Here is a 24984-nt window from a genome sequence, read left to right on the forward strand (position 1 = left end):
TTGCCAAACTGCTAAACTTGGAACCAATCAGAACTCCCATACATACCCCTCCCCTACAAGACTATGGTACTTGCCTTCAGAGCAGCAAGAGGAACTGCCCCTCCCTACCTTCAGGCTATGCTCAAACCCTACTCCTCAACCCGAGCACTCCGTTTTGCCACCTCTAGTCTCTTGGCCCTCCCGCTCAGCCCAGTCCAAGCTCGTCTCTGTCCTGGCACGCCAATGGTGGAAACAGCTTCCCTATGAAGCTAGGACAGCAGTCCCTGCCTATGTTCTGAAAACATCTGAAACTACCTCTTCAAAGAGTATCTGTCTTAAATAATCCCCCGCCTCCGGAACTAACACTCGCACTTGACTTTTTTGTCCTCCTTTGCTCATAAATACTTTATTGAGGAACAATGTACTTAATATAAATACATATCTGTTTTTGAGTGCACTTGAAATATGCAGCGTGCAATAGGAATTGTCTCGATCGTATGAAGAGCTAACGCCGTTGACCATTTAGCCAATTTATTGAAAGCAAGCCAATGTTACAGTTTAACGAGCCTAGCCAGCTACCATATATGTCAATTTGCCTGCTCAGGCGGGTAGTGTTTCATTAGCTATCTTTCTGTCAGTGAATCACATTTTTTAATAATGTTTTGATATTTTGGCATGATTAGGCTACAGTGGTGATTTTTTGCATGTAAATCTTGGTGGGGCAAACATGAATTGTATGATAACAGTGATAAACAGTGCCCACAAACTGTTAGGGCCTACATAAAGCTGTCCCAACAGCAGAGCTTTCTTTTCGGCAACATGGAGTGAATTCTTACCACTGTTACACCTGGGTATCAGCGGAGCCTTGTCGGGCAGCGAAACAGTTCATTCATCCTCATTTACCGCCTTTAAAAAAAACATAGCTGATATTGCTGACTTGCTTAAACAAATGGGGTTTCTACTGACAATTGAGATGTACAAACAATGGCATAAGAGGACGACGGGCGGATAAGAGGTCATCCCTAATTTTGATTAAGACAATGAGAGAGCTAGAACGGACGTAGTCAACATAATCTTAGGGATAGACCCCTTTTTTTCAATTTTCGCCTAAATGACATACCCAAATCTAACTGCCTGTAGCTCAGGCTCTAAAGCAAGGATATGCATGTTATTGGTACCATTTCTGAATGTAGGAGAATATAAAACAATAGACCTGGTAGAAGAAAATACAAAGAAAAAAAACAAACGTTTTTCTTCTATCACCATCTTTGAAATGCAAGAGAAAGGTCCCAGTTCCAGCCATCACTCTGGTTGTAATTCCGATGGTGTCCACACGATGGCAGTAGTGTATGTGCAAAGTTTCAGATGGATAACTTGAAGTATGAGCGAACTACATATCATTTAGTGTGAAGTCACCCAGGCACATTTGGGCAAATTGTGAAGGAGACATTTGCATTCGACATTTTTCTGCAAGAATATCGTCAAATCTGTATACTTGGACTCTGATTTAGCTTTCCCAGTAATAGTAGCCATATTATAAGTTAAACATTTGCAAAACAACCATAACTTAACCATAACTTCGTAACTCTGAATAATCTTATAATTTTTGTCCAAAAGGAAAAGGCATGCTGTCGCAATGTTGGCAGCTACATTTTGAGATGGATACAGGGTTTCCAGATACTCCCATAAAGCCCAGCTCATTGGCTATCTAGCTAGCTTTGTTTGACCCCAATTGGTGCTTATTTGACAAAGTTAAAGTCAATCAAGTGAAGATCGCCCTTGTCATCGGCGTGCCATGAAGGTGTTGCTTACTGACCAAATTTGGTGTCCTATAGGATATACTACACCCCTAATGATATAGTGAAGTCTGGTTACGTTCTATGATCTCTGAGGAATACATACAAACGTAATTTGACTGGTTGAAACAACGTTTAGAGTTAGATTTTCACAGATTCCTTTCTTTGCAAATTGAACGAGTGGAAATACAAAATCGATCGTGCATGCTATATGGACCTTTTTAGGGTATGAAAAAGGATTTTATCTAACAAAACGATACTTCATGTTATTTCTGGGACCCTTTGGATGATAAATCAGAGCAAGATTTCAGAATGTAAGTACACATTTCACCTTCAGAGGTGAATTTATCAAACCTGTCGCAGTGAAAAAAGTGTTTTGTTGTTAGGAGCAATCCTCAAACAATAGCATGGCAGTAATAGCTACTGTAAATTGAACCATGCAGTTATATTAACAAGAATTTAAGCTTTCAGCCGATATAAGACACTTATATGTCCCGACATTTGTTGTTTCTCTAAAATCTGCGATCATGACACAAGGCGCTGCATTATTTACAATTGTCCCTTGGACGGGACACCTATCCATTCGATTATTTGTTCAGCACTTTTGAAATGTACAGCGACAGAATTCAGAACATGGGTCATTCTTACAGTATTCTCCCTGTTCATGAAGTCAGAACCATAGGATAAATAAACGGGGCATATAAGCAGACAATGAAAGCTCTTACAATATTCGATGATGACATTTCTCTAAAACAGGCTTTAGGCTACATGTGCACCACCAAGTCAGAACAGTAGGCTAAGTTACGAGGGGGAAAGGGACCAAATTATTAGGGTGCGGCACATGGGCCACTAACAGCTTACCACCCACCATACACTTAGTATTGCTTTCTTAGCAACAGTATACATACAGTGGGGAGAACAAGTATTTGATACACTGCCGATTTTGCAGGTTTTCCTACTTCTTACTGGTTGGTAGGTGATCAAATACTTATGTCATGCAATAAAAATACAAATTAGTTACTTAAAAATCATACAATGTGATTTTCTGGATTGTTGTTTTAGATTCCGTCTCTCACAGTTGAAGTGTACCTATGATAAAAATTACAGACCTCTACATGCTATGTAAGTGGGAAAACCTGCAAAATCGGCAGTGTGTCAAATACTTGTTCTCCCCACTGTATCTCCCTGGCATACTGCATAATTTATGCAGAAGCATAAAATAAATTTTTGGACTCACCTTGTTGTGCTGTGCTCACTTGAACAGGGAGGTGGCGCTGCGGTCCTTCTTGTGGGCAAATTATGTCATCAAATCTGTCATTCTCTGGATTTATGGTGCTTTCAAGGCTGTGAACTCTGAAAAAAAACAGGTTGAATCATGACGTCAGTGATCTTCAGGTCAGAGCTCTAGAAAGAGCCCTGAGTTCTCAACTTGGAATTCCGAGTTGGATGACCGTTCAAAACATATTTTCCCAGTCGGAGCTATTTTTTTTCCCTTGTTCCCAGTTGTCTAGAACTCACTGAAGATTTCTGAGATTTCTCTCTGTTCCGATTTTCCAATTGTTTTGAACGCGGTAGAAGTCATGCTGGATTGACAGCATGGCCAATGTATTCAAACGTTTCTGGCCCATGGTGTTGAATGTTTAAAAATAAAAATAAAAACATGTAGAGAAAGATGTGTGTCATGTATGCTAGAATGGAAGTTTAAAAATTACAGCATCACATTAAATTAGGCAAGTCAGTTAAGAGCAAACTCTTATTTTCAATGACAGCCTAGGAAGTGGGTTAACTGTCCAGTTCAAGGGCAGAATGACACATGTTTACCTTGTCAGCTCAGGGATTCGATCTAGCATCCTTTCAGTTGCTAGTCCAACGCTCTAACCCCTAAGCTACCTGCCACCACATATAGCATACCTTGAGGAAATGTGCAAGAATTAATATGACCAACAAGTGGAAATGTGTTCAGGAAGATAATTGTATTTTTTCTTCTTTTTTTGTTGAATTGAGGTTTTGTAATTAATACGACTCCAATGTATGTTTCTTTACAGTAACATATATTTTGTATTTTAATATGAAAATAAAAAACATAACATTGAAAGTATTTTGTGTATTAATTTCATTAGTGGGTGCAGATGTTTTGCCATCATCTTTGAGGCACCAGTGACTCAATATCACAGCCTGATCTCATTGACTGGACATAACACAGTAAATGTAAATCTGAGACACTCAAATGAGTATGATATAAGTTACGTTCGGTATGGTTACATAAGACAGATGGTTATTTAAGGCAAAAACAAAAGTAAGGTGGTTGGTCGGGGTAGGTGGGCGTATAACACGAACAAAGGTTGCCAGTTTGAATCTAATTAGCAACTTTTCAACTACTTACTCCTTTTTAGCTACTTTGTAACTACTTAACATGTTAGCTAACTCTTCCCTAACCCTAACCTTAACCCTTTTAGCTAACCCTTCCTCTAACCTTTATCCTTTAACCTAATTTATCAACTTTAACCCTAACCTTAACCCTAACCCCTAGTTTAGCTAACGTTAGCCAGCTAGCTGGAATTTATAAGATATCATAAATGTAGAAAATTCATAACATGGTGTACATTTAGCAAATTCGTAACATATAATACGCATTGTAATTCGTAACATATCATAGTGTAACGACCTTGGGTTTATAAACTCAGAAATCGACTCGAGTCGCAGGTATAAGTCGATAGCGCGCCGGACCTCGGGCTTAGAAGGTCGGGGGTTCGAGACCTGCTCCCTTCTGTTTCATTACATTGGTGTCAGAAGTACAATATAAAATGGGTGATGGACATCCAAAAAAGTAATACATACCATACGAAACCTAACATACTGTATCATACTAAATGGAGGGTCCCGGGTTAACACACAGAATAATACTAAATGCTCTGAGACCAGGTTGAATATCAATGATTGACAGTCTTAATTCTTGGCCAATTAAGCCTCATTATTGTGCTAAATGTTGCGAAGAGCTAGGCCAATCCATCAAGCCTAGCAAGACATTGCCATCCCCCATCAGGTCTGAAATGACTGGCCTATGTCAGATTGTCTCAGGGTGAAGCATGTCCAGAACAATGTCCCTGTCCATGGTGCTGAAATTGAGGCTTGTAATTTGCCGTGCATATTCTCAAAGTAGCCCATATGATTTCGTAAGAACCCTGGCTCGGATAAACAGGCTTTGGTGTCACCCAAACAATTGTCTTACCAAAAGTACAGTCATTTTAACATTCATAATAAAGACTATCCTGTCCTATCTCTGCCTTCGAACTACTGCTATATCGATCCTGGCAAAAGTCGATGTTGGGTACGGCCACTTCTTTCAATAAGCTGCATTTGAGTCGTATGATCATCTCGGGTGTTCCGGTCACGATGTCTTGTTTTCATCATACGACAGTAGACTACTGTACCAGCTCAACCCAACAGACAATGAAGGAGAGGGAGGCTGCGCCTGTCGAAATGTATCGTGCTCCGTTTCCATACGTTACAATCTACTTGCTATGGTGACCTTGTTATGAGTATTTTGGCAATAACTGTTACTGACGCAGCGAGATGGTGCAGCAGTAATGAAAACATATTTATCCTGTTGTAGCCTCCCAGGACCGTTATGCGATGCGTCGCTGATTTTTTTTTCTGTGTACAGGCTATCATCTTTCGTTCTTGATACAACGTTATCGCCTGCAAATTATGTTGAATTGATCTCAATTATTGGACGAATATCCGAAATGGTTTTGGAACATTCCTGGAAATCAATCATGTTTGGATCGAAGGACTTGTTTATAGATCTCATGAATTTCATATCGTAATTCTTTGGGACTCCGTTCGACATTATCTAAAATAGCACGGTAAGCATGGATCATTTTCATAAAATTGCCACATTTATTGAGTGTATTGTAGGCATGTAGGAATCAACTGTAAAATTGAATTTAACTGCTACTAGGACTTTCAACATACTGTAACCTACCAAGCATGTTGCGTTGGTTTCTTCCATCTCTCTATTGGGTGATCAATACATTTTTTACCGCATGACCACAATGACTCATACACACTCATACACACTTTATCTTACCTGACATAACCATCATCAATCATTGTGGTTTTTATAAATTTATCTTAGAATAAATTAAGACTTCAGTGTTTCTCTTGTTGTAATGCTTATTGAAAATGTGTCAGGTGATATTCTAAACTGCATTGTAAAGTAAGATTAAATAATTAACCTACAGTGAAGGTAAATAAAGAAGGGGGAAAGATGCTGCAAATGCATCATTACACACACAGAGACACACACAGACACACACAGACACACACAGACACACACAGACACACACACAGACACACACACAGACACACAGACACACACAGACACATACACAGACACACACAGACACACACAGACACACACACATATACATTTGGAATACTTCCTTTTGTTATTGTTCATCATTAGTAACAGGAAAGTGACCCTTATACACATGCAGGTATAATGTATATTAACGCCCTCTGACCCTGTTCTCTGTGCAGGGTGCAGGACAGGTGTGTAATCATGGAACCTACAGGCTCCACCTTGGACATGCAGATGGAGAGTGTTGAGAGGAGTACAGTGTTTCTCAGACAGGAACATCTCACCCTACTGCATGGCCTACACCTGGAGATCCTGTCCTTGCAGAAACGATGTAGCGGTGAGTCTATACATCACACACACACATGCACACATACCGTATGCACACTCGCGCAAACACACAGAGATCAAATTAGACTAGTGGAGTAGACAGTGACCCTCTTTACAACAACAGTGTTATTGCCAAGCCAAGCAGAGGCAGACCTCACTGCAGAACACGAAAAAGGTTCAGTTAAAGGGCATCACCACATGGTGTTGTGGTTTGACTGACAGACTAGGCTCATACACTGCAAAGATGCTAAAGCCATCAAATCTTAGATACAAACACAATGTAGCCTACTGTACTAGTCTATCAGCGCAATCATTTTGTTTTCTTGGGACTATTAACTTTAACTTGAAAAGAGCAGGTTTATCTCAATGAATGTTCCCCCACTACAGCCAGGGTTTCCATGAAAGGAAACCACATATTATAATACCTTCCTGTTCCTGGTAGTCGGGGGTCTGACTCCCCCTCTGGAGTTATCCTCTCTGCTGGGGTTCATCTATCCACCCTCCTCCTCCTTCGTCCTTCCTTTCTCTTTCTGTCTTTAATTCTCTCTCTCTCCCCCTCTCTCTCTCTCTCTCTCTCTGTGGGGATTGATGGGATTTTCTGAGCAGGCAAAGGAAGGTGATAGGTTAAGGATTTACTGTGCTTATTTTGGGAGGTAAACTGTCTATTCAACCCAGCTGGCAAGTGAGAGGGAATAGACAGGGACATAATATAAATACTGTACAGTATATTTTAGTCTTTGTCCTTGAGAGCAACCCAAGCATGGCATCTGTCTGTGCTGACTGGAGAAGTGCTTAGAGTCCACCCAGCTAAACATAATCAGTTTAACTCAATGGCATTACTGTATGTCCAGTCTACACAAGGCCCTAATCATCTCTGTCTGAACTGTCTGCAGTCAAGCTAATTGACAGACTAGACGCAAACAAACAGATTGGACATTCACTGCTTCAACAGCACTTACAGTTATGATTAAGGATTAACATGGGTAACAGCGAACCCGGGACTGTCCTGGGAACACTTCACATTTCCTGAGAAAATAAAATGAAAGACCTGGGAAATTACAACATTTCAAATCAAATCAAATCAAATTTTATTTGTCACATACACATGGTTAGCAGATGTTAATGCGAGTGTAGCGAAATGCTTGTGCTTCTAGTTCCAACAATGCAGTAATAACGAGCAAGTAATCTAACTAACAATTCCAAAAAAAACTACTGTCATACACAGTGTAAGGGGATAAAGAATATGTACATAAGGATATATGAATGAGTGATGGTACAGAGCAGCATAGGCAAGATACAGTAGATGATATCGAGTACAGTATATACATATGAGATAAGTATGTAAACCAAGTGGCATAGTTAAAGTGGCTAGTGATACATGTATTACATAAGGATGCAGTCGATGATATAGAGTACAGTATCAACGTATGCATATGAGATGAACAATGTAGGGTAAGTAACATTATATAAGGTAGCATTGTTTAAAGTGGCTAGTGATATATTTACATCATTTCCCATCAATTCCCATGATTAAAGTGGCTGGAGTAGAGTCAGTGTCATTGACAGTGTGTTGGCAGTAGCCACTCAATGTTAGTGGTGGCTGTTTAACAGTCTGATGGCCTTGAGATAGAAGCTGTTTTTCAGTCTCTCGGTCCCAGCTTTGATGCACCTGTACTGACCTCGCCTTCTGGATGGCAGCGGGGTGAACAGGCAGTGGCTCGGGTGGTTGATGTCCTTGATGATCTTTATGGCCTTCCTGTAGCATCGGGTGGTGTAGGTGTCCTGGAGGGCAGGTAGTTTGCCCCCGGTGATGCGTTGTGCAGACCTCACTACCCTCTGGAGAGCCTTACGGTTGAGGGCGGTGCAGTTGCCATACCAGGCGGTGATACAGCCCGCCAGGATGCTCTCGATTGTGCATCTGTAGAAGTTTGTGAGTGCTTTTGGTGACAAGCCGAATTTCTTCAGCCTCCTGAGGTTGAAGAGGCGCTGCTGCGCCTTCCTCATGATGCTGTCTGTGTGAGTGGACCAATTCAGTTTGTCTGTGATGTGTATGCCGAGGAACTTAAAACTTGCTACCCTCTCCACTACTGTTCCATCGATGTGGATGGGGGGTGTTCCCTCTGCTGTTTCCTGAAGTCCACAATCATCTCCTTAGTTTTGTTGACGTTGAGTGTGAGGTTATTTTCCTGACACCACACTCCGAGGGCCCTCACCTCCTCCCTGTAGGCCGTCTCGTCGTTGTTGGTAATCAAGCCTACCACTGTTGTGTCGTCCGCAAACTTGATGATTGAGTTGGAGGCGTGCATGGCCACGCAGTCGTGGGTGAACAGGGAGTACAGGAGAGGGCTCAGAACGCACCCTTGTGGGGCCCCAGTGTTGAGGATCAGCGGGGAGGAGATGTTGTTGCCTACCCTCACCACCTGGGGGCGGCCCGTCAGGAAGTCCAGTACCCAGTTGCACAGGGCGGGGTCGAGACCCAGGGTCTCGAGCTTGATGACGAGCTTGGAGGGTACTATGGTGTTGAATGCCGAGCTGTAGTCGATGAACAGCATTCTCACATAGGTATTCCTCTTGTCCAGATGGGTTAGGGCAGTGTGCAGTGTGGTTGAGATTGCATCGTCTGTGGACCTATTTGGGCGGTAAGCAAATTGGAGTGGGTCAAGGGTGTCAGGTAGGGTGGAGGTGATATGGTCCTTGACTAGTCTCTCAAAGCACTTCATGATGACGGATGTGAGTGCTACGGGCGGTAGTCGTTTAGCTCAGTTACCTTAGCTTTCTTGGGAACAGGAACAATGGTGGCCCTCTTGAAGCATGTGGGAACAGCAGACTGGTATAGGGATTGATTGAATATGTCCGTAAACACACCGGCCAGCTGGTCTGCGCATGCTCTGAGGGCGCGGCTGGGGATGCCGTCTGGGCCTGCAGCCTTGCGAGGGTTAACACGTTTAAATGTCTTACTCACTTCGGCTGCAGTGAAGGAGAGACCGCATGTTTCCGTTGCAGGCCGTGTCAGTGGCACTGTATTGTCCTCAAAGCGGGCAAAAAGTTATTTAGTCTGCCTGGGAGCAAGACATCCTGGTCCGTGACTGGGCTGGGTTTCTTCCTGTAGTCCGTGATTGACTGTAGACCCTGCCACATACCTCTTGTGTCTGAGCCGTTGAATTGAGATTCTACTTTGTCTCTGTACTGGCGCTTAGCTTGTTTGATAGCCTTGTGGAGGGAATAGCTGCACTGTTTGTATTCAGTCATGTTACCAGACACCTTGCCCTGATTAAAAGCAGTGGTTCGTGCCTTCAGTTTCACACGAATGCTGCCATCAATCCACGGTTTCTGGTTAGGGAATGTTTTAATCGTTGCTATGGGAACGACATCTTCAACGCACGTTCTAATGAACTCGCACACCGTATCAGCGTATTCGTCAATGTTGTTGTCTGACGCAATACGAAACATCTCCCAGTCCACGGATGGAAGCAGTCTTGGAGTGTGGAGTCAGCTTGGTCGGACCAGCGTTGGACAGACCTCAGCGTGGGAGCTTCTTGTTTTAGTTTCTGTCTGTAGGCAGGGATCAACAAAATGGAGTCGTGGTCAGCTTTTCCGAAAGGGGGCGGGGCAGGGCCTTATATGCGTCGCGGAAGTTAGAGTAACAATGATCCAGGGTCTTTCCACCCCTGGTTGCGCAATCGATATGCTGATAAAATTTAGGGAGTCTTGTTTTCAGATTAGCCTTGTTAAAATCCCCAGCTACAATGAATGCAGCCTCCGGATAAATCGTTTCCAGTTTGCAGAGAGTTAAATAAAGTTCGTTCAGAGCCATCGATGTGTCTGCTTGGGGGGATATATACGGCTGTGATTATAATCGAAGAGAATTCTCTTGGTAGATAATGCGGTCTACATTTGATTGTGAGGAATTCTAAATCAGGTGAACAGAAGGATTTGAGTTCCTGTATGTTTCTTTCATCACACCATGTCACGTTGGCCATAAGACATACGCCCCCGCCCCTCTTCTTACCAGAAAGATGTTTGTTTCTGTCGGCGCGATGCGTGGAGAAACCCGCTGGCTGCACCGCTTCGGATTGCGTCTCTCCAGTTAGCCATGTTTCCGTGAGGCAAAGAACGTTACAGTCTCTGATGTCCCTCTGGAATGCTACCCTTGCTCGGATTTCATCAACCTTGTTGTCAAGAGACTGGACATTGGCAAGAAGAATGCTAGGGAGTGGTGCACGATGTGCCCGTCTCCGGAGTCTGACCAGAAGACCGCTTCGTTTCCCTCTTTTTCTGAGTCGTTTTTTTTTTGGTCGCTGCATGTGATCCACTCGGTTACACTGGTTGTAAGGCAGAACACAGGATCCGCATCGCGAAAAACATATTCTTGGTCGTACTGATGGTGAGTTGACGCTGATCTTATATTCAGTAGTTCTTCTCGGCTGTATGTAAAGAAACCTAAGATGACCTGGGGTACTAGTGTAAGAAATAACACGTAAAAAAACAAAAAACTGCATAGTTTCCTAGGAACGCGAAGCGAGGCGGCCATCTCTGTCGGCGCCGGAAGTAGGCCAACATTTTACCTCAATGTTGGCACCAATGCAGGCCCTACACATGCGCAGCATCAGATTGGCAAAAATTAAAATAGCACATTATCCAAAGAAGTTGTCACATGGCCTAGCACATTTACTTCACACAAAGTCGCCTTAAATTCAAAGCGCACGCATAATTGAAACTGCCGGACTGCACATCGACCCGATTGCAGTTAAACCCTACAGGAAACCTCTACAGTTGGCCTAAAGACTATAAATGAACATGTGCCTCTTTGAGCTGTCATTGTGAATCTTCAAACAGTCACACATTAGATAGGCCTATACACATTTCACTACATAGGCATCTCTGTCACAGATATGAAGTCTGTTAACAATTCAGAGAGGAACCTAGGCTATTTTCCTATCCAGTCCCAATCCCACTGAAACACAAAATCCTGACTCTTGTCTCGCATGAAAATTCCAAACTTTATTCTGTAATCCATAGGTTGCATTAACAAAGCACCTCTCTTGCCTGCATGTCAAAATACCGCTAGAATATTTCCCCTGCTTCTCTGTGCGGTCTCATAGCCTAGCCTACTTGCTGCCCATATGAGGGCTGAGGAAACATTCTGTTGACCACTATTTTGCTCCGCTCATACAGAAGGTAATAAAGGCCTAGTGCATAATTTAAAAAATATATATACAGTACCAGTCAAAAGTTAGGACACACTTACTCATTGAAGGGTTTTTCTTTATTTTTACTATTTTCTACATTGTAGAATAATAGTGAAGACATCAAAACTATGAAATAACACATATGGAATCAAGTAATAAACAAAATAGTGTTCAACAAATTAAAATATATTTTATATTTGAGATTCTTCAAAGTAGCCACCCTTTGGCTTCATGACAGCTTTGCAAACTCTTGGCATTCTCTCAACCAGCTTTAATGGTCTCCTGAGTGGCACAGTGGTCTAAGGCACAGTGCTAGAGGTTTGATTCCAGGCTGTATCACAACTTGCCATGATTAGGAGTCCCATAGGGTGGCACGTAATTGGCCCAGCGTCGTGTGGGGTAGGCCGTCAATGTAAATAAGAATGTGTTCTTAACTGTCTTGCCTAGTTAAAAATAAAGGTTAAATAAAATAAATGAGGTAGTCACCTGGAATGCATTTACAGTTTTTTCCAACTGCTTACACACGTTTTCAAAACGGTCTCCTTTTTTTCAAAACTCTACACACAATTCCCAAAATTGCACACACAAAATGCAAAATGCCTCACATCTACTTCAAAATGTAACACTGCATTCAAAATGCCATAAACACATGTCAGAATGAATACAATGTTCTACAGTGAAAGTAATCTGCTGAGAGGGGTAACAAGTACACTGTAAACACCAATGCAATGTAGAAACAGAAAATATTTATTCGGCCAAACATTACTGTTGTATACAGTAGCATACAACAAAACCATAAACATATGTAAACCAAAAGTATATTCTTTAGAATACAGTAAAGAACACAATTGTGTGTGTGGGGTCCCGGGGGGACAGTCCAGGAATTGGTAGGGGGGGGGCAGTCACCAGTGCTAAGCTACCCTTCATCTCTTCTCCGGCCTGGGTCTGGCCACAATACTTCGTCCACATCACAAGATACGCTTTCTCTTGCCAAACATCGAGGGAAGTATCTCCTAGCATGGCGTATCCAACCTTGGACAGAGGCACCCTCTATGTCCCCACATGCGTCCTCCATTGCCTGGAAAAGCGGCATGCGGGCATAGGGTTGGCGATTATACACTTTCCAGCGCCGGGCTGAGAAGAATTCCTCTATGGGATTTAGAAAAGGTGAATATGGGGGTAGGTACAAAACTACAAATTGTGGATGGGTGGCAAACCGGTTTTGGACCAGAACAGCCCGGTGAAAACTAACATTGTCCCATAAAACCACAAATCTAGCAGGCTCCTGATCTGGATCAGGGACAAGCATTGTGTAAATTGCATCCAGAAAAGTGAGCATATGGCCGGTGTTGTACGGACCCAGTGTGGCATTGTGATGGAGGACCCCGTTTTGAGTGATGGCAGCACACATAGTTATATTACCCCCACGCTGTCCGGGGACATTGGTAAATGCCCTCTGTCCTATTACATTTCTTCCTCGGCGCCTGGTTTTGGTGAGGTTGAAGCCAACCTCATCCACATAAATAAATTCATGGCGAATTACATGGGCATCCAGCTCCAATACTCTCTGTAACAGACAAAAGGATATACAGATGAGTAAATATGGTATGTCTGAAGTACTGGAAGTAGTGTTGCATACATACCTCTACAAAGTCATGTCGCATATTCTTGACACTGTCAGAGTTTCTCTCAAATGGCACCTCGTAAAGTTGTTTCATCGTCACTCGGTGCCGTTGGAGGATGCGTTGTATGGTCGACAGACTTACAGCAATGATGTTGTTAAATATGGTGTCATTCTTCAAGATATGCTCTCTTATCTCTCGAATCCTAATTGCATTGTTGGCCAAAACCATATTTATAATTGCAGTCTCTTGTACATCTGTAACCAAGTGTCCTCGTCCTCCATGATGTCTTTGCCTTTCCACTCTGGACAGAATTCAAACACAGTATGTGTTCAGCATAGGAACTGTAAACAATGTACAAAAAAATGTAGTACAGCATGATAACCAACCCCATTCATTCAATGCAGTGCAGTAAATGGATGGCTTAGAGTTACAAATGTTTATGCAATACTATGCAGTCATACGTATTTTACAGTACGTTACTGTAATGCTAAAATAGTCAGTATATAGTTGCATACCTGTTCTCATTTCTGAAGGTTCGAATTATGGACGCCACTGTAAATCGACTCAAATTGGGCTCGACTCTCAGTCCAGCCTCTCTCATGGTCAAACTGTGGTTGATCACATGATCAACAAGTGTTGCCCTAATCTCATCAGAGATGGCTCTCCTTCCTTCTCTTCTTTGCCCTCATTCTCTTCTTCCTCTTCCTCTCCCTCCTACTCCTCTTGCTCTCTGTCCATTGTTGGCATCCATTGTTCAAAACAGGTAATCTGACCAATTACCTATTTAAAGGCCTATACTACAGTAAAGCAGTGATTGGTTAGTGATCAGTTAAGCTATTAGTGTTTGCACATGTGAGGAGTGTGTGTGGTGAATAAGTGTAGCATTTTGATTGGTTGTGTTTGGAAAAGGAAAGCAAGTCCCTTCCTGTTAGATTTTTGTGTTTTAGGTAGAGAATTGTGTGTAGTGTTTTGAAAAAAGTGTTATGCAATTGACAACTGAGTCAAAGGCTGAGAAATAGCTTATGGTTTTGGATATTTGGTGTGTAGTTTTGCACTTTAAGTGAGATGTTTCAAAAATCGTGTGACATGAAAAGATTTTGTGTGTAAGCAGTTTGGAAAAAACTGTAAATTAACAGGTGTACCTTGTTAAAGTTAATTTGTGGAATTTCTTTCCTTCTTAATGTGTTTGAGTCAATCAGTTGTGTTGTGACAAGGTAGCCCTATTTGGTAAAATACCAAGTTCACATTATGGCAAGAACACCTCAAATAAGCAAAGAGATTTGAAAGTCCATCATTATTTTAAAGACATGAAGGTCACTCAATCCAGAACATTTCTAGAAATTTGAACATTTCTTCAAGTGCAGTCTCAAAAATCATCAAGTACTATGATGAAACTGGCTCTCATGAGGACTGCCACAGGAAAGGAAAACCCAGGGTTACCTCTACTGCAGAAGATAAGTTCATTAGTGTTACCAGCCTTAGAGAGTTCAAGTAACAGACACATCTCAACATCAACTGATCAGAGGAGACTGCGTGAATCAGGCCTTCATGGTTGAATTGCTGCAAAGAAACCACTACTAAAGGACACCAATAATAAGAAGAGACTTTCTTGAGCCAAGAAACACTAGCAATGGACATTAGAATGGTAGAAATCTGTCCTTGGTCTGATGAGTCCAAATTTTAGATTTTTGGTTCCATGTCTTGGTGAGACGCAGAGTAGATGAGCGGATGATGTCCGCATGTGTTGTTCCCACCGTGAAGCATGGAGGAGGACGTGTGATGGTGTGGGGTGCTTTGCTGGTGACACTGTCGGATTTATTAGAATTCAAGGCACACTTAACTCGAATGGCATACGCCATTCCATCTGGCGTGCACTTAGTGGGACTATCATTTGTTTTTCAACAGGACAATGACCCAACACACCTCCAGGCTGTGTAAGGGCTATTTGGCCAATAATGAGAGTGATGGAGTGCTACATCAGATAACCTGGCCTCCACAATCACCCGACCTCAAACCAATTGAGATGGTTTGGGATGAGTTGGACAGCAGAGTGAAGGAAAAGCAGCCAACAAGTGCTCAGCATATGTGGGAACTTGTTTAACACTTTTTTGGTTACTACATGATTCCATATGTTACGTCATAGTTTTAATGTCTTCACTATTATTCTACAATGTAGAAAATAGTAAAAATAAAGAAAAACTCTTAAATGAGTAGGTATGTCCAAACCTTTGACTGGTACTGTATATTTTTTATGTGATTTATCAGGGGGTGCTACAGCACACTCAGCACCCCTACTTCTCGTTGCTATGATGGGCACTTTCAGGATAAATATGAATTATTCCCGGTATTGAAACTTGGTAGATTTGGTGGGAAATATTCATCCCTAGATTCGAACAGCATTAGTATTTAGTCTTTCAATGAGACACATCAGATTGAAAGCATTCCCTTTTATTATTTTTGTAAATTCCTGAAATGTATCTATTTGTCTCCTAGACTTACTCATATTGCTCACACATTATTCATTCATGTCTCTGTCTCACTGATGTCTCATTTCTTGTCTCTGTTTTCTCAGAGTTGACATGTGAGCTGAATGTGAAGCCTCCAGGCAAGAGTGAACTGGGTAAGTTCTGTGTCTCTCTTTCTCTCTCTTCCTGCCCCCCTCCCTCTCCTTCTCTCCAGGCTTGGCTTTGTGACACTAACTGTTTGTCCTCTTTGGCTCCCCCCCCTCCCATCCCACCCTCATGGCATTATCCTTCACTTTACCCATCCGCCAAGGGACAGCCCTGTGGTCGACCTCCACAAACGCTCTCTCCCTTTCCCCCTCTCATCCTCAGCCATAAAGGCTATATTCCATGAATAAAACATCACATTTTATGGATTGATCTGTTACCAGGATAAAAAAATGTGTAGGAGGATTGGAATTGGGTAGATTGGCAGCGGAGTGCAATCCACAGTTCATGAATATGAACCATCAGACAAAGGCTGTGTGTGTGCACCTTAATATTCCATTCATGGGTAGTTTGTTGCATTAGAATGTCTAGATAGAAGATGGATATTATGATAATATCGTAGATAATTACAGAGACAGAGGGGATGGGAGGGAATGGGTGGTGGAGAGAAAGAGAAAGAAAGGAGGAGTTGGGGGGGTTCATGCCCATCTGCCGCCAATTATAACTAATCAGGACCCCCCTCTTTTTCCAGAGCAGGCCGTCCTTTGCTCTATCACACCACCACAGCCCCCTCTCCTCCATCCTCACAAATTGATCCATCCATTTTTCCTCCTCTCTCATTTTCCTCTGTGCCCTGGTGGAGGGGTACAATTACAGTCTGTTTGCTGAGACAGGGAGATGGAGGGACAAGGGAGGAAGGGAGGGAGCGGGAAGAATGGTACAGAACGTGTTAGAGGGTCAGTGAATGAGAGAGAGAGAGAGAGAGAGAGAGAGAGAGAGGAAAAGGAGGACAAAATGGAGATTCGATTACACAGCATTTTCTATATTTGCAGCATGACCTCACCACCCTGGTCTAGTGGGCGACAGTTAGACAGAGACCAGGAAGAACTACACCAAGCAGAAAGCTGGGTTACTCCGAGAGAGAGGGAGGGAGGGGAAAGAGATGGAGGAAAAGGGGGGGTGCGAGGAGTGGAGGGCGGGAGGGGAAAAACAGATGTAGAAAGAAAAATCTGTAAAATAGTGATTGGGATCGAGAGAAGAATTAAGACAGAGGGATGGAGAAACAGGTACAGGATGAGACTGGTACAGAGAGAGGGATTAAGACAGAGGGATGGAGAAACAGGTACAGGATGAGACTGGTACAGAGAGAGGGATTAAGACAGAGGGATGGAGAAACAGGTACAGGATGAGACTGGTACAGAGAGAGGGATTAAGACAGAGGGATGGAGAAACAGGTACAGGATGAGACTGGTACAGAGAGAGGGATTAAGACAGAGGGATGGAGAAACAGGTACAGGATGAGACTGGTACAGAGAGAGGGATTAAGACAGAGGGATGGAGAAACATGTACAGGATGAGACTGGTACAGAGAGAGGGATTAAGACAGAGGGATGGAGAAACAGGTACAGGATGAGACTGGTACAGAGAGAGGGATTAAGACAGAGGGATGGAGAAACAGGTACAGGATGAGACTGGTACAGAGAGAGGCATTAAGACAGAGGGATGGAGAAACAGGTACAGGATGAGACTGGTACAGAGAGAGGGATTAAGAGTGATGAGAGAAGAGAAGAACAAGAGAAAGAGATGAGGATGAGAAAGGAGATAGGGGAAGGAAGGGCTATTTATGTGGATATCAGGTTCCTCCTATTCTAAACTAAATGCAGCAATCCTAATATAGGCCTAATGAAAATCCCTACTGATCATTTTACAATGATTTCACATCCAAGTTTAAACTAATCACAGCACCTTTTGCTCCTCTCCCTTCCCATTAGTTTACTTTGACCTAATTCTTGGGTCAACCAGCATACCAGAGGCTGTGGTGTAATCCCTCTCCCCTGGCCCAGCTGTCTGAGCTGGGCAGCCTCAGCCCAAAGGTACAGCTACAGCTAGTACTGACTAAGGCTTTTTTTAATCCCCCATTCCTACTGGAGGATTTCACTGTGATGGAGTACTATAGCTTTGACTTTGCCCCAAAAGCACAGCAAATGTTGTACAATGATTTTAGACTTGCGGTTAAAACTGGATACAGTGACGTTTTCACAGCAAATTCCTGGTGTAATGATGACATCAGTGCAGCCAATTTTGTCCGCTGAGAAAGTAGGTATTATTGGGTTGAGGGAACTATCAGTATATTACTACATTGAATGTTATATCGGCTATCAGCCCTCCAAAACAATCACCTTCCTTCCCCTCCCATCACACCACCACTGCATGTGAGCAGTCTGCCAGTCTACTATCTTCACTCTCTCTCTATAGTGGGTAAGTGGCAGCAGATGTCACACCATGCCAGTGGCCATGATGCGGCTGGTAGAGATTGGGTGGTGGATACTGGCAGGGATTTGCTCAGTGGCTCTTTAATCCTTTGCCCATATGTGCTCAGTCTTCTGCCTTTGTCCATTCAATCCCTAAACCCACATACCATTTCTTATCTGCCAGATGATCCACAAATGTGCTTTGAGGCCAACTTGGTGATTGAAAGCAGCCAGCGCTGGTCACATGACCTAATTCCATATCCGTTTGACTGAATGTATCATATCCAGGCAGTGTGTTATCTTTCTGCATGTGTTCTATGCTCTGTTCTCTGGTCCTATGTCCTGGGGGGGTGGGGTTAGGAGGAGTGCTCTGTTCTCTGGTCCTATGTCCTGGGGGTGGGGTTAGGAGGAGTGCTCGGTTCTCTGGTCCTGTGTCCTGGGGGGTGGGGTTAGGAGGAGTGCTCTGTGGGGTCAATATGTCAGCATGAGTAGTAGATGCCCTTCATGTAAATCCTGGCAGCTGCATTTGGGGCTTGTTTTTTTGTCTGAATGTTAGCTATCTGTCTGTGAATCTCTGATGCGTCCTTACTATTTGATTTGTGTGCACTTCTCTGCTTCTGTGTTCGTGTGTTCGTCCTCAGACCTGGCGGAGGAGGAGGAGCAGCTGGAGGCCCGCTGTCTGGAGGTCGAAGATCGCCGGGCCGAGCAGCAGTGCACACTGGGAGAGCTGTGTAAGGAGCTGACTCACAAGGGGGCGCTGGTTGGTGTGCTGCGGGCTAACCTCAAGGACAAGGAGCGCCGCTTCCTGGATGAGCTGAAGCGCCGCAGCCAACGCTCCACGGTGCTCAACACAGAGCTGCAGAGGCAGACCGAGGCGGCAGCCTACCTCTCGTTCCAGCTGCACGCTGCCCGACAGAAACTGCAACACCAGCGGCTGCAGCAGAGGCAGCAGGCCCTCAGGGAAAACTGGGAGAATAGGGATCGTCATCATGGGAATCCCCCTGGGCCCCAGTATAGCCAAGCAGCCGAGTGGGACACCGCCATCTTTTCTCCCTTTTCTCCTCAGTCGCCCACCGGTTTCTCCAATGCCTCCAACACCAGCTCTGCCATAGCCTCCCCTGTGGTCAAGCCTAAACGCAGGGGCAGCAGGACCATGTCAGGGCACCAGCTCCGGGCGGAGAGGGCCAGGGAGTGTGTCCCCAGGGAGAGGGTGACGTGCCCTGCAGAGCCCACCGCTATGCCTGACCCAGCGCTGTTCCTCCACCCTCACCGCAGGCACCACAGGTCCAGGGTCAGGCATTCCTACTCCCTGACCCACAGACAGAATCCTCTGGTGGGGGAAAGAGAGGAGGAGGAGGGGGGTGGAGAGGGGCCCAATGAGCCCCAGGACGAGGCTCCTCCCAGACTGGCAGCCACGGCCACAGCGTCACCTGCTGGCTGCTCAAACCAAGGCTGAATAACTAGCCCCACTGTGACCATCCCTAGAAATGCATCATCACTATTATCATAATCATTGTCATGATCATCATCATCGCTATCCTCATAATCACTATGACTATCTGATTTTATTAATACTGTAAATCGCCCATTGTCCTGCACCATTATCGAATTGATACTGAGATTAATTTAGCATTGTTGATTATAATCCTATTAACTCTAATGACTGGTATTTAGATGTATTGCTATGATGAACACTTTTTATAATTATACATTTTGACATGACCTGAATTAACCCAAACTTCCAGGTGTACGAACATCCAATGAGGTTGTTGTTACTAATCACTTCACGTCAATGTGTAGAATCATGTAGTTGAATGCATTTACACTGGCAACGCTCTATATAACATTATTATGGGGCCTTATCCGAGTGTGACATCCTGTGTGGAGGTTAGTTTAACCTATGGCCTGTTGCCATAGACCACAGCACATACTGTGCAATTACCTTACCCTGCTGTGTCGTTTTAGGGCCAACCATAAATCAACCCTGGGTTGCCCTTGTAGAAAACATTTTCTGACCTCTGTTACGCTGAGTCACAGTTGGGTAGCGTCTGAGCATCTGTGTATGTCCTTGCTGTGAATACTATTGAATTTCAGATCTGCATCGGTGGCCTTCACTTGAAAAGTTCCCACATGGCCAAGAGGTGTAGTCATACCGTCATATTCCACTGAATCTTTCTTTATTCCATTGGTCATACAATAGGTAGACAGCACACCTACAGCACACCCTATATGTTATACAATAATTGAAAGTAACATTAGTCCACTGGCCTCACACACAGATCTTAGTAGGTTTCAATTATATTGTGTCTCTGAGCTTTAAAAAAACAAAAAATATTACCAAACACTGATGAAGCTATTGGATGAGTTAAACTGGAGTTCCTGGCATCCTGCATAAATAGGTGGAGGAATAGGTAACCTTCTAATCTTGCAGATGCTTTGCATAAACATGACACTTTTGGGTAAAAATGCATTGGGACCAGTTTGGCCAGATGCTTCTCTCAGGTTTAGTGAGCTGTGTGTAATACTGTACACAGAGAATAGTATTTCTCTGTGTTTATTTACATCTGTGGTTTGCGGCGGGGTTTCACCTTAGGGATAAAAGACACATAGGAATGTTGTTTATAGATGGTATGTGTAACGATCCTCTTCCTGTAAATGACTGGACCAAAGCGCAGCGTGGTACGTGTTCATGATATTTTATTCAATCAGAACACTTGAACAAAACTAACAAAGAAGAAAACAAACAGTTCTGTAAGGAAACTAAACTATACAGAAAACAACTACCCACAAAAAACCCTGTGGGAAAAAGCTACCTAAGTATGGTTCCCAATCAGAGACAGCGATAGACAGCTGTCCCTGATTGAAAACCATACCCGGCCAAAACAAAGAAATACAAAAACATAGAAAAAGGAACATTGAATGCCCACCCAAATCACACCCTGACCAAACCAAAATAGAGACATAAAAAGCTCTAAGGTCAGGGCGTGACAGTTTGTTGCTGTTTGTTTTGGGTTGAACTTAGGCTGTGGCTGATTTTATCTCACTATTACTAGACAAGCAAAAAGGGGTTATTAGGGCCTTCTGGTAGATTTGTCTCTTGTCTCAGATAGCTGAGAAGAGACAATTCTAATTTTCTTAAATAAAGGGGTAATTTTGGTTATCTACATGGTAGACTCCAAGCTGTGTAGACAGCAGCTGTTGAAAGCCATGACGCTATGAAACCAGCCAACATTGATTTGCACTTGGCTGACCCTAGTGGTGTAGTGAGAGAATAGCACCCAACCAGATGAAGATGTGTGGTGTCACTTGATCTGGACATTTAACCTAGTCTCTTTTCCTTTTAATTATCTTTTAGTTGATGAAATTGGTGGATTTTACATTCAACATCAGATATTCTTACATTTTGAAACCGTTTATCTTGGTAGGTAATATATCTTAACCTTTATATGAATGTACATATATCGTCTGATAATAACTCAATATAACACAGAGGTAATCTTTTTAGTAGACACTCTTAGCCAGAGCAACTTACAGTAAGTGAGTACATACTTTTTCATACTGGTCCCCTGTGGGAATTGAACCCACAACCCTGGTGTTACCAGCGCCATGCTCTACCAACTGAGCCACACGGGAAATGTTGTCAATGGGTTATTTAATACAAAATATTTCCTATTAATCAATATAAAATGGAATACTGTAAAAGCTATTAGGAGGATATGTTTTATTATGATTGTTTTAACTTCATCTTTTTTAGGACTTATTTAACTGATTGTTTAATATATTATGTTTATTATATCACAGAATGTTATAAAACTATTATGTTATTTTCTGTATTTATCTGTCTATAAGGCATTTGGAGGAGGTATTGTCATGGAATGCCTTGAAGAAGAGAAGATGGGTTGAATTCAGTGCAGACATTTAACATTGTTGTTTTTTGCAATGTAAGAAGAGCTGCCTCATTACTGAAAAGCCATGAACTTAAACCGTTGCTGGCAACAATTGCTGTCAAGCCTCCCAAAAAGTGTCCCATAGAAACAACTTTCATTTTCTGTGTAGAAAAATGTCCAGATTCATGGTCAAGGCCTCCATAATGGCCCTTAACCCTTAGCCTGCAAGCAAGCAATTTATCATGACTGTGCACTATTTCCTCAGCTTCTGAGAACACAGTCCCCATTCAATATCAAAATGACAGTAACATGACAATCCTCATTGAAAATGTTTATAGAGTACAGGTTCTTCTTAGGGAACTAGAGGTTAGACTGTTAAGCTTTCATGTAAAGCACATGTCCTTGGATGATGTACTTGTGATATACCTGTGCTTATAGTGGTGTCGGTACAGATGTGGTCTGTGGCTAGAGCCAGCTATGTCCAAAAAACATCCTTACTTTCACACGGACACATTCCACTCTACAACTAAGCAATAAGAACAGATTAAACTGACACTTCAAATCTTACACATTTTGGACATTGAAATGTGTAAGTGACACGCTGATATGATATTATATCACAGACAAATAACAAATAAAAACACTATCCCTTTATTCTTAATCAAATAGCTAAACAGCTTTGATATACTGTTGAATCAGATTGTGGTGAAAAGTGTCTTATGACTACAATGATGAGCCAAAGAGGCCCAACACAGTTGTATGGTGTTCTGCCTTAGAGTAGTCCTGCTGTGGCTATGCTGTGTAACGTTGCAGCATAGCCATGCACAATTACATAGAAAAAAAATAAACGTACCTTGTCTGTCATGAATGTTGAAGAAAATTATATTTGAATTTACTCTGCCAATTGTCCGTGGGTCGAAATTTGTGACAAAATATCCACAGGAAAGCATTATTAAACCAACTTCGAAACGCGGGTCTCTGTGTGTGGCAATCAATATTTGTTTGCTCGTGACCTAAGGCATGTGCACAAGACGGAATTACATGCACAAGATACATGCATACTAACCAAAGTCGTGCCAGGTAATAGAAATTGCAACGGCAGTACTGGCGCTCTGAAAAGTTGGATAAATAATACTTTCCTGTGGATATTCTGAAGGACCAACCTCACAGATAACAGATAGAGTAAGTTCAAATGGAATTGTATTGAACATTCTGGCTTGTAAGGAAACTTTTTTTCAGACTGTATACCAAGAATTGGTATCAGTCTGATTTATTAGGCAAGCCTTGTTCTCCTCTTTCTGAATACCAGGAGAGGATGAGTCTCAAAGGTATTTTGTTGATTCTTCATAGAAAACTCAGATCTTCCCCTTCTGCTCTCCTTGCTTCCTTCTGATCCTTTGGGGAGGTGGCAAGGAGAACAGACACAAGAAATTGAGCAATGACTTTTGAGATCACCCTGGTATCCTCACTTCTATCTTCTATCTGGTTTCCAATTCCACATTTACTAAAATGTTTCTCTATCCATTTACTCACTAGCAGGAAGAAAATGAGGATGAGGGAGACATTTGCATGAATTTCCCCTGCTGAGTATGTATTCCATTTTGAGGGAGGAAGGTTTTTTAGTGTAAAAACTCTCTCGCCATTGGCGCCCAGAGGTCAATCCTGACAGAAGCCAGAGGTCACAGAGGTAAATCCACAACATTAGTTCATACTAGTGGATTTCACCATCACCTCATCGCGAGACCATGAGCCTGAGTCATGTCCACTACACTACATGGGCATTTTAATAAGTATTTGTTTTTTTCTTGTTTGATATGTTCAGTCTTTTCAAGCAATAAAAAGCTCCCACTCTATGTTCCCTCAGGCAGACAACATAAGATATGTAGTGAGACACTCTGAGGCCGCCACCTCTCACGACCATGAGGTGTGTTGTGTCATACGGTCCCGTGCTGAGCGCAACCCACCTCTGTCTCTAGCACACTACTGTGTTGGCTTGCTGTAGAGCATAGAGCTGTACACATTATCCAAATAAAATGTAGGATTGACTAAGCGTGTCTACTGTGTGTTGTATCTTTGAATGTGTTACCCTGGATTATCGAGTTCGATGACAAACACCAGCTCTGAAATCTACATACATAGATATACAGTAATGTACATACATAGATATACAGTAATGTACACACATAGATATACAGTAATGTACACACATAGATATACAGTAATGTACACACATAGATATACAGTAATGTACACACATAGATATACAGTAATGTACACACATAGATATACAGTAATGTATACACACCTCCTGACTTTTTCCACATTTTCTTGTGTTACATCCTGCATTTAAAATGGATTAAATTGAAATGTGTCACTGGCCTACACAAAATACCCCATATCGCCAAAGTGGAATTATGTTTTTAGGAATGTTTACAAATTAATAAAAAATGTAAAGCTGAAATGTCTTGAGTCAATAAGTTCTCAACCCCTTTGTTATGGCAAGCCTAGTCACATAATAAGTTAAATAAGTCAACCATTAAAATCAGGGAGGTTTTCCAATGCCTCGCAAATAAGGGCGCCTATTGGTAGATGGGTATAAATTTTTAAAAAGCAGACATTGAACATCAAATCAAATTTTAATTGTCACATGCTTCGCAAACAACAGGTGTAGACTAATATGAAATGCTTACTTACTTCCCGACAATGCAGAATACAAAATGATATACTGTACATTAATAATAACAACAACAACAACAACAACAACAACAACAACAATAATAATAATTGAAGAAAAGAATAGTAACATGTGGAAATAATACACAATGAGCAATGATAGCTTGGCTATAGACATGGGATACCAGTACCGAGTCAATGAGCAGGGGTATGGGGAAATTGAG

At 42.6% G+C, this 24984-nt stretch overlaps 1 protein-coding gene across 1 annotated transcript; it reads left to right on the plus strand.

Moving 5' to 3' along the window:
* The first annotated feature begins 5168 nt into the window (after nucleotides 1–5168).
* LOC112246920 lies at nucleotides 5169–21012 on the plus strand. Its single transcript, XM_024415530.2, has 4 exons — nucleotides 5169–5641; nucleotides 6318–6475; nucleotides 15852–15899; nucleotides 18842–21012. Exons 2-4 carry the CDS (start codon nucleotides 6340–6342, stop codon nucleotides 19654–19656), a joined length of 999 nt encoding a protein of 332 aa, XP_024271298.1. The 5' UTR covers nucleotides 5169–5641; nucleotides 6318–6339; the 3' UTR covers nucleotides 19657–21012.
* Nucleotides 21013–24984: the final 3972 nt, after the last annotated feature.

This window comes from Oncorhynchus tshawytscha, linkage group LG13 (assembly GCF_018296145.1).
Source record: "Oncorhynchus tshawytscha isolate Ot180627B linkage group LG13, Otsh_v2.0, whole genome shotgun sequence".
In the NCBI taxonomy this organism is placed as follows: Eukaryota; Metazoa; Chordata; class Actinopteri; order Salmoniformes; family Salmonidae; genus Oncorhynchus; species Oncorhynchus tshawytscha.